The sequence below is a fragment of the Oncorhynchus mykiss genome, chromosome 11 (assembly GCF_057628025.1).
Source record: "Oncorhynchus mykiss isolate SJ-2025 chromosome 11, ASM5762802v1, whole genome shotgun sequence".
NCBI classification, from domain to species: Eukaryota; Metazoa; Chordata; class Actinopteri; order Salmoniformes; family Salmonidae; genus Oncorhynchus; species Oncorhynchus mykiss.
This window is the reverse complement of record NC_143032.1, coordinates 54,292,346-54,302,188: the sequence shown is the minus strand read 5'-3', so window position 1 is coordinate 54,302,188 and position 9,843 is coordinate 54,292,346. Positions and strand designations below refer to the sequence as shown.

At 43.4% G+C, this 9,843-nt stretch overlaps 1 protein-coding gene across 1 annotated transcript; it reads left to right on the top strand.

Annotated features, from left to right (window-relative positions):
• The first annotated feature begins 626 nt into the window (after positions 1 to 626).
• Positions 627 to 9,102, top strand: LOC110535058 (calcium-binding protein 1-like). Its single transcript, XM_090189060.1, has 8 exons — positions 627 to 631; positions 1,448 to 1,604; positions 6,651 to 6,681; positions 6,802 to 6,945; positions 8,151 to 8,260; positions 8,392 to 8,466; positions 8,577 to 8,649; positions 9,077 to 9,102. The coding sequence occupies exons 1-8, from the start codon at positions 627 to 629 to the stop codon at positions 9,100 to 9,102; spliced, it is 621 nt and encodes a 206-aa protein (XP_090045186.1).
• The last annotated feature ends 741 nt before the right edge of the window (positions 9,103 to 9,843 follow it).

Sequence of the window (9,843 nt, the reverse complement as noted above, 5' to 3'; positions counted from 1 at the left end):
TTTGGTTTTAGAAATGGGGGGACATAATTTTTTATCCAGTCAGTTAAACACTCCAAACAGCCTACCTGACCACTCGGAATCGTCCTCATGATCCTAAAGCACACCGTTGCCTCGTTTTGTATCACAATCCAATGATAAAACTGGGGGGAATGCAATTTCAGAATATGGGGGGGACATCTATCCCCCATCCCCAGTAAAAGTTGTTCCCCTGCTCTCACACACAATACAACTCACAACTGTACCTTTGTATTAATTCTGTCCCATAGCTGCTGACTGGCCACCCCTCATAGCCTGGTTCCTCTCTAGGTTTCTTCCTAGATTCTGGCCTTTCTAGAAAGTTTTTCCTAGCCACCGTGCTTCTACACCTACATTGCTTGCTGTTTGGGGTTTTAGGCTGTGTTTCTGTACAGCACTTTGTGACATCAGCTGATGTAAGAAGGGCTTTACAAATACATTTAATTGAAATTTGATTACTACGGGTTTCTCAAAACCAATTTATGGTCAATCTGGTGTCTGCAGTGGCCATACAGCATTTACTACAATGCAGCTTCCGCAGAAGTCAGAGCATTCGTACTTCTTGCACTTTAGTTTCCCGGTGCTTGACATAGGAGCACAGCCAAGAAATGATGACGTAAAAAGGCGGCACCATTTTCCCACCTGCATCTCCACTTCAACCCTTCATTTTTTTGGTCCCGCAACTGCCTGTCTCCACTTCTTGTTTCAAGCTTCCCCTTTCATAGATGTGGTAAAGAGGTCAATGGAACTCAACCAAACCATTGTCAACCCCAATTCAGGTCATCGTCATCATTCAACTGCATTACAGTTAAAAACTACTTTGACTACCACAACCAATTTCTGTATGGTATTGTAGCTATGCTACCAGTTTATATGAACGAGAGTTAGCATTTAGCGGTCACTTCTTCTAAACCTGATAAGGGACAACTTCTAAATGTTATGCAGCGAAAACAGCTAAATAATGTATATCCAAATCAGATTCTAGTAACCACATTGTGGGCTTGTTACAATACATCAGTCATGATGGATTTGACGAATATACACTTTGTTAAATCAGATTTGTTTAATGTGTGCTAATCTAGCGTCCTTCTATCCCAATTACTTCCCAGTTCTTCCAGGAGTTAAAACACATTTTTGTGTCTTTGAAATCCCTACATTAAATCACTACGAAGTACCACAAAGATGTTTATATTTGCGAACTTATTCAGATAGCCTTTCGTCAAAGTGTTCCATGTTTGTTGTGAAGGAACTTGTCAAGGAAGTGTTTATACAGAATGTACTGCCCCCACCTACCGTCAACCAATCATGTTAGTGCGGAGCTATACGGAGAAATGCGGAGTCCTTCGCATTGCCGGATCAAGCATAAATCACGTTTAACTGCCCTCCATATACCCGAACCCCCCTTGCCCCCCTAGAAAGCTGGTCCATGAAGACAAGAGACAGTACAGTGTGGTGCAGTTCTGCGAGGAAAGAGGCTTTGCCCTTACAGGGCCTTTCAGGAGCCCCTCATGGCCCTAGCACAAAACTGTGCTCTCATTCACAACATTATGGGACCACCTGCATCTTCCTGCGCAATGACCTGGATAATAGTAAGTCTCGACACAGAAACCCATATTTTTGTATCCGTGTGTGTGTTTGTTTGGTAAATGCAATCAGACATTTTAACACATCCATTTGGCAAGTCTGTCCATAATTCTATCCTCCTGATTCCTGCTTACAACCAAAAACTAAAGCAGGAAGTACCTGTGACTCAATACGGAAGTGGTCAGATGATACAGATGCTGAGCTACAGGACTGTTTTGCTAGCACAGATTGGAATATGTTCCGGGATTCAGCCGTTGGCATTGAGGAGTATACCACATCAGTCACCAGCTTTATCAATAAGTGCATCGATGACGTCATCCCCACAGTGAATGTACGTACATATTCCAACCAGAAGCCATGGATTACAGGTAACACCCGCACTGAGCTACAGTCTAGAGCTGCTGCTTTCAAGGAGCTGGACACTAATCCAGACGCTTAAGAAATCCCTTGACGAACCGTCAAACAGGCAAAGCATCAATATTGTTTAAGATTGAATCCTACTACACCGGCTCTGATGCTCATCAGATGTGGCAGGGCTTGCAAATTATTAAGGATTACAAAGCGAAGCCCAGCCGTGAGCTGCACAGAGACATGCGCCTACCAGACAAGCTAAATTACTTCAATGCATGCTTCGAGGCAAGCAACACTGAAGCATGCATGAGAGAACAAGCTGTTCCGGACAACTGTGTGATCACGCTCTCCTGACCAACTGGCAAGTATCTTCACTGACATTTTCAACCTCTTCCTGACCGTATGTAATACCTACATGTTTCAAGCAGACCACCATAGTTCCTGTGCCCAAGAACACCAAGGTGACCTGCCTAATTGCCTACTGACCAATAGTACTCACGTCTGTAGTCATGAAGTGATTTGAAAGGCTGGTCATGGCTCACATCAACACTATCATCCCAGAAACCCTAGACCCAGTCCAATTCACATACCGCCCCAACAGATCCACAGATGGCGCAATCTCTATTGCACTCCACACTGCCCTTTCCCATCTGGACAAAAGGAACACCTACATGAGAATGCTGTTCATTGACTATAGCTCAACAACATATTGCCCTCAAAGCTCATTACTAAGCTAAGGACCCGTGGACTAAAAACCTCCCTCTGCAACTGGATCCTGGACTTCCAGACGGACCATCCCCAGTTGGTAAGGGTAAGCAACAACACATCTACCACGGGGGCCCCTCGGGTGCATGCTTAGTCCCCCCCTGTACTCCCTGTTCACCCACGACTGCGTGGCCATCATTAAGTTTGCCGACTACAAAACGGTGGTAGGCCTGATCACCGACAGCCTATAGGGAGGAGGTCAGAGACCTGGCAGTGTGGTTCCAAGACAACAACCTCTCCCTCAACGTGAGCAAGACAAAGGAGATGATTGTGGACTACAGGAAAAGGAGGGCCAAGCATGCCCCCATTTACATTGATGGAGCTATAGTGGAGCGGGTTGAGCGCTTCAAGTTCCTTGGTGTCCACATCACCAACAAACTATCATAATCCAAACACACCAAGACAGTCGTGAAGAGGGCACGACAATGCCTATAGTGCATTTGTAAAGTATTCAGACCCCTTGACTTTTTCCACATTTCCTTCATCAATCTACACACAATACCCCATAATGACAATGCAAAAACTGAAATATCACATTAACATAAGTATTCAGACTAGAGGTCGACCAATTCATCGGAATGGTCGATTTAATTAGGGCCGATTTCAGGTTTTCATAACAATCGGAAATCGGTCTTTTTGGGCGCCGATTTGCCGATTTTAAAAATAATAACAATAAAAATAAAATAAAAAGATTACACCTTTATTTAATCTTTATTTAACTAGGCAAGTCAGTTAACACATTCTTATTTTCAATGACGGCCTAGGAACGGTGGGTTAACTGCCTTGTTCAGGGGCAGAAAGACAGATTTTCACCTTGTCAGCTCGTCAACCTTGTCAAAGGTTAATGAAATACAAATGGTATAGAGGGAAATAGTCCTATAATAACTACAACCTAAAAATTCTTACCTGGGAATATTGAAGACTTGTGTTAAAAGGAACCACCAGCTTTCATATGTTCTCGTGTTCTGAGCAAGGAACTGAAACGTTAGCTTTCTTACATAGCACATATTGCACTTTTACGTTCTTCTCCAACACTTTGTTTTTGCATTATTTAAACCAAATTTAACGTTTCATTATCTACTTGAGGCTAAATTGATTTTATTGATGTATTAAATTAAGTTAAAATAAGTGTTAATTCAGTATTGTTGTAATTGTCATTATTACAAAAAATGTGTTTTTATTAATAATCGGTATCGGCTTTTTTGGTCCTCCAATAATCGGTATCGGCGTTGAAAAATCATAATCGGTCGACCTCTAACTCCGACCCTTTACTCAGTGCTTTGTTGAAGCACCTTTGGCAGTGATTACAGCCTCGCGTCTTCTTGGGTATGACGCTAAAAGCTTGGCACACCTGTATTTGGGAAGTTTCTCCCATTCTTCTCTGCAGATCCTCTCAAACTTTGTCAGGTTGGATGGGGAGTGTCGCTGCACAGCTATTTTCAGGTCTCCAGAGATGTTAGATTGGGTTCAGGTCCGGGCTCTGGCTGGGACACTAAAGGACATTCAGAAACATGTCCCAAAGCCACTCCTGCATTGTCTTGGCTGTGTTCTAAGGGTTGTTGTTCTGTTGGAAGGTGAACTTTCGCCACAGTCTAAGGTGCTGCGCTCTCTGGAGCAGGTTTGCACCATTCATCTTTCCTTTGATCCTGACTAGTCTCCCAGTCACTGCCGCTGAAAAACATCCCTACAGCATGATGCTGCCACCACCATGCTTCACTATAGGGTGATGAGCGGTGCCTGGTTTCCTCCAGACATGACGCTTGGCATTCATGCCAAAGAGTTCAATCTTGTTTTCATCAGACCAGAGAATCTTGTTTCTCATAGTCTGAGAGGCCTTTAGGTGCCTTTTGGCGGACTGTCATGTGCCTTACTGAGGAGTGGCTTCCGTTTGGCCACTCTACCATAAAGGCCTGATTGGTGGAGTGCTGCAGAGATGGTTGTCCTTCTTGAAGGTTCTCCCATGTCCACGGAGGAGCTCTGTTAGAGTGACCATTGGGTTCTTGGTCACCTCCCCTGTCTAAGGCCCTTCTTCTTCTTATGTAAATAAGGTATTTCTATTTTCGCTTTGTCATGTGTAGATTAGTGAGAGGAAAAAATAACGTCATCCATTTTACAATAAAGCTGTAACTGTGGAAAAGGGGAAGGGGTCGGAATTCTTTCCAAATGCACTGTATTCCCTCTCCGAAGACTGAAAGGATTTGGCAATGTTCCTCAGATCCTCAAAAAGTTATACGGCTGCACCATCGAGAGCATCGTGACTGGTTGAATCACCGCAACTGCTTGGCAACCAACTGCAAGGCACTACAGAGGATAGTGTGTACAGCCCAGTACATCACTGGGGCCAAGCTTACTGCAATCCGGACCTCCATACCAAGCGGCGTCAAAGGCCCTAAAAATTGTCAAAGACTCCAGCCACCCAAGTCACAGGCTATTTTCTCTGCTACCGCACGGCAAGCAGTACCGGAGCGCCACGGCTATGTCCAAAAGGCTCCTTCACAGTGTAACGGTTGTCTGTGGTGGAAGAATGTGAGGACCAATGCGCAGCGTGGTAAGTGTTCATATTCTTTAATAGAACTCAGAACACTAAAATACAAAACCAACAAGAGAACGAAATGAAACCGAAACAGTTCTGTCTGGTACAGATACGAAACAGAAAATAATCACAACTCAAGGGTGAAAAACAGGCTGCCTAAGTATGGTTCTCAATCAGGGACAACGATTGACAGCTGCCTCTGATTGAGAACCATACCAGGCCAAACACAGAAATACCAAATCATAGAAAAAAGAACAGACTGCCCACCCAACTCACGCCCTGACCATACTAAAACAAAGACATCACAAAGGAACTAAGGTCAGAACGTGACACACAGCTTCTACCCCCAAGCCATAAGACTGCTGAACAGTTAATCAAATGGCTACGCGGGCTATTTGCATTGACCCCCCCCCCCCCCATTTTACGCTGCTGCTACTCACTGTTTATTACCTATGCGTAGTCACTTTACCCCTACCAGTACCCCCTGTATATAGCCTCGTGATTATTTAATTGTGCTACTTTTTTTACTTTAATATTTTGCATTTTCTTACTCTGCATTGTTTGTTAAGGGCTTGTAAGTAAGCATTTCATGGTAAGGTTGTATTTGGTGCATATGACAAATCAAATTTAATTTGATGTGTGGCATGTGTGGGTACGAATATGCTGGTGAGACAATAAACACGGCCTTACCTGAGGCTACACACGCCATGTTCAACACACTTTGTTTTACATTTTATGTTTGTTGTGAATGATGTCAAAGGAAACACCTGCGGTCTGTGTGATTTAGGTTATTGGCGAAGACTTAGTTGTGGCTCCTGATGGCTGCTTGATGTTTAGCCAACAGTATCTCTTCGGGCCTCTCTGTTTTATGTGTGAGTGGTTCCGGTCAGACAGTTCTTTGGGCCTGACGTCAGAGTTGATGCTGTGTTTACACTTCTCTCTGCTTCTGCAGGTTAGCCCCTAAAGGTTCTGGGATATGTCTCTCTCCCTCTCTGTCCTCTGTATCCTTTAAAGGTTGCTTTCATTGCAAGCCAGACCTGACAAAAGAACACAGCTACATTCTTTTGCAGAATGAAAGACAGGCGTTTCCCGGCTGCGCTGTGTGTCTGATGACGCAGGGAGCAGTCTGAATGGGTGTCATTAGATGTTTGAAAACATTCCAATGACTTCATTCTTTACTATATTGCTATTGACTTGAGTTGCACCAGAATAAATTATCATGGAGCAGACCGCTGATTTACCTTTCAAAGTCACTTTGTTCCTGGCATAATAGTGTAAGAATATAATAGGAACGACTTTTGTTATTATCACTAAATTACTTATTCATGATGTTGATTTTTATTAATATTTTATTTTATTTCCAATTCTGATTACACTGAGACTGTCTTCTTTGCCCTAATAGGACAGAAAGTTGAGGCCAGAGGAGATTGATGGTAAGTGTTTTTTCATGTACATTCCTGTGCTTGTCTCTCTGTAGTTGTCGCTGGTAGTGGCAGTAGTACAGTCGTGTTCAGATCACTCCAGAGTAATCTTCCTCTGTATTCTCTCTGCAGAGTTGCGGGATGCTTTTAAGGAGTTTGATAAGAACAAAGACGGTTTCATCAGCTGTAAAGACCTGGGAAACTGTATGAGATCCATGGGATACATGCCTACTGAAATGGAGTTGATAGAACTGAGCCAACAGATCAACATGAATTGTAAGAGTGTGAAAGTATGTGGACACTTGCTCGTCGAACATCTCATTCCAACATCATGGGCATTAATATGGAGTTGGTACCCCCTTTGCTGCTATAACAGCCTCCACTCTTCTGGGAAGGCTTTCCACTAGATGTTGAAACATTGCTGCAGGGACTTGCTTCCATTCAGCCACGAGCATTAGTGGGGACGGGCCTTCCAATTCATCCCAAAGGTGTTTGATGGTGTTGAGGTCAGGGCTCTGTGCAGGCCAGTCAAGTTCTTCCACACCGATCTTGACAAACCATTTATGTATGGACCTCGCTTTGCTGAATGCTGAAACAGGAAAGGGCCTTCCCCAAACTGTTGCCACAAAGTTGGAAGCACAGAATCATCTAAAATGTCATTGTATGCTGTAGTGTTAAGATTTCCCTTCACTGGAACTAAGGGGCCAAGCTCGAACAATGAAAAACAGACCGAGACCCTTATTCCTTCTCCACCAAACTTTACAGTTGACACTATGCATTGGGGCATGTAGCGTTCTCCTGGCGTCCGCCAAACACAGATTCATCCGTACTGCCAGATGGTGAAGCGTGATTCATCACTCCAGAGAACGCATTTCCACTGCTCAAGTGTCCAATGGCGACAAACTTTACACAACTCCAACCGACGCTTGGTGATCTTAGGCTTGTGTGTGGCTGCTCGGCCATGGAAACCCATTTCATGAAGCTCCAGATGAACAGTTCTTGTGCTGACGTTGCTTCCAGAGGCAGTTTGGAACATGGTAGTGAGTGTTGCAACCGAGGACAGGCGATTTCTACGTGCTTCAGCACTCAGCGTCTGAGCCGTTGTTGCTCCTAGACGTTTTCCCTTCATAATAACAGCACTTACAGTTGACCGGGGCAGCTCTTGCAGGATAGAAATTTGACAAACTGACTTATTGGAAAGGTGGCATCCTATGACGGTGCCACTTTGAAAGTCATTGAGCTCTTCAGTAAGGCCATTCTACTGCCAATGTTTAGCTATGGAGATTGCATGGCTGTGTGCTTGATTTTATACACCTGTCAGCAACCGGTGTGGCTGAAATAGCCAAATCCACTCATTTGAAGGGGTGTCCACATACTCTTGTATATATAGTGTATTTGCCGTACAGGTACATTACACCATGGTTTGCTAATGCCCTCCACTAACTTCTTCTTTCTCGCTCGTTTCTTCTCTTTTTGTAAAGTGGGAGGTCATGTTGATTTTGAGGATTTTGTGGAGTTGATGGGCCCCAAACTTCTCGCTGAAACTGCAGATATGATTGGTGTGAAAGAACTAAGAGATGCCTTCAAAGAGGTGAGAAACCGGATTGGCAGAGAGAGAGAGGGAGGAGAGGATGATACGGAGAAAAGTAGTTATGTTGTGTCTCTCTCTAATATTTCAGGCTCTGGATTATGAATGTGATCGTTTGTTTTTTCCTCTTGAAGTTTGACACCAACGGTGATGGAGCGATAAGCACATCTGAGCTGAGAGAAGCCATGAGGACGTTGCTGGGACAACAGGTGAGGTTACGGAATCAAGTCTGTCAGAGTAGCTTAATCAATGTATGCATCACTACTAAAAACGGTTTGTTTTTGCACAGACTTGTACCTCCTATGTTACTGGACTGTAGGTTGGCCACAGGGACATAGAGGATATCCTGAGAGACATTGACTTGAATGGTGATGGGCATGTTGACTTTGAAGGTAAGCTGATGCAGATCTTGTTTATCTATACCAGCATAATAATACAATCACAGATAATATTGTAATAGCTAGAGACTTTGCTACTTATGCTGTATGCAAGGTAGTCTCTATCTGCTGGGACAGGAGTGCTTCATGAATGCTTGATGTCGACTGGTCTTCCTTACTCTTCGCTCTCATTGTATTTTCTTCCTTTTATCCACTTTCTGGCAAAGCTTCAAATAGCTTTGATATTTGCAAACTGTGTTTCAACCATGTAAGGAAAGTGTGGTCTCCTCCATCATAAACAACTATGGGTCAAATCACTGTAAGTCAAATATAGACATATGATACTGTCAACTCCCACACAGAGCAAAAATATGCATATTTTACCACACACACACTGTCTGAACTTCTAATCTTTGACAGATCTTATCCTCTCTTTTCACAGAGTTTGTACGAATGATGTTCCGCTGAGAGGAGGAGTGGACAACATGGCTTCAAGTTATTTTTGCTGAATGTGAACCTCTGCTTTTCTCATTCGATGATGAAAAAGTGGCAGAGGAAATATTAGGACCTCTGAGAAATGTTTTCCTGAGGGAAACTGGAATTAAAGCCCTTTACATCTAAGGGGAAACGGATGAACACTGTTCTCCCCAAAATAGTGTTCTTCTCTAAAAGCCCCACAGTCCAACAGAGGCAAATTCTACTGTAGTTTACAGACTGACTTGCTTATGGTTTCCTGCACTTTTAGCCCTCCACAAACTGTATACACTTGTGTGTAGCCTGCTATTTAGGCAAGTTTTGTTTCTCGACCGTTAAAGGGCAATCCGCCATTGAAACAATAACGCTTGTGTTTTGGTAAAAGGCTAAGGAATAAGCCTGGAGAAATGGAACCACTTTGAAACTCATGAACAGCTCAAGGACTGACCATCCATGATATCAACATTCTAGTTTTAACCATGTCTGAGGCAATACCGTGTTTGTTTACGTTTATAAACATTTGCGTAAAACATGCTGATATTTTGGGTTCCGATGAGGTACGATAGTTGATCCATGCTCATGAGGCGTCTGTTATATTCTTCAAGAATCAATGGGTATACAGTATATCATTAATATATGAGTCCAAAAACTGATGTAGCAACTGTAGATTTCCCCTTTAAATGTCAATATTACTTGTGACTACTGGTAAATTCTTCAAGTTTGGGTAATAGAGTG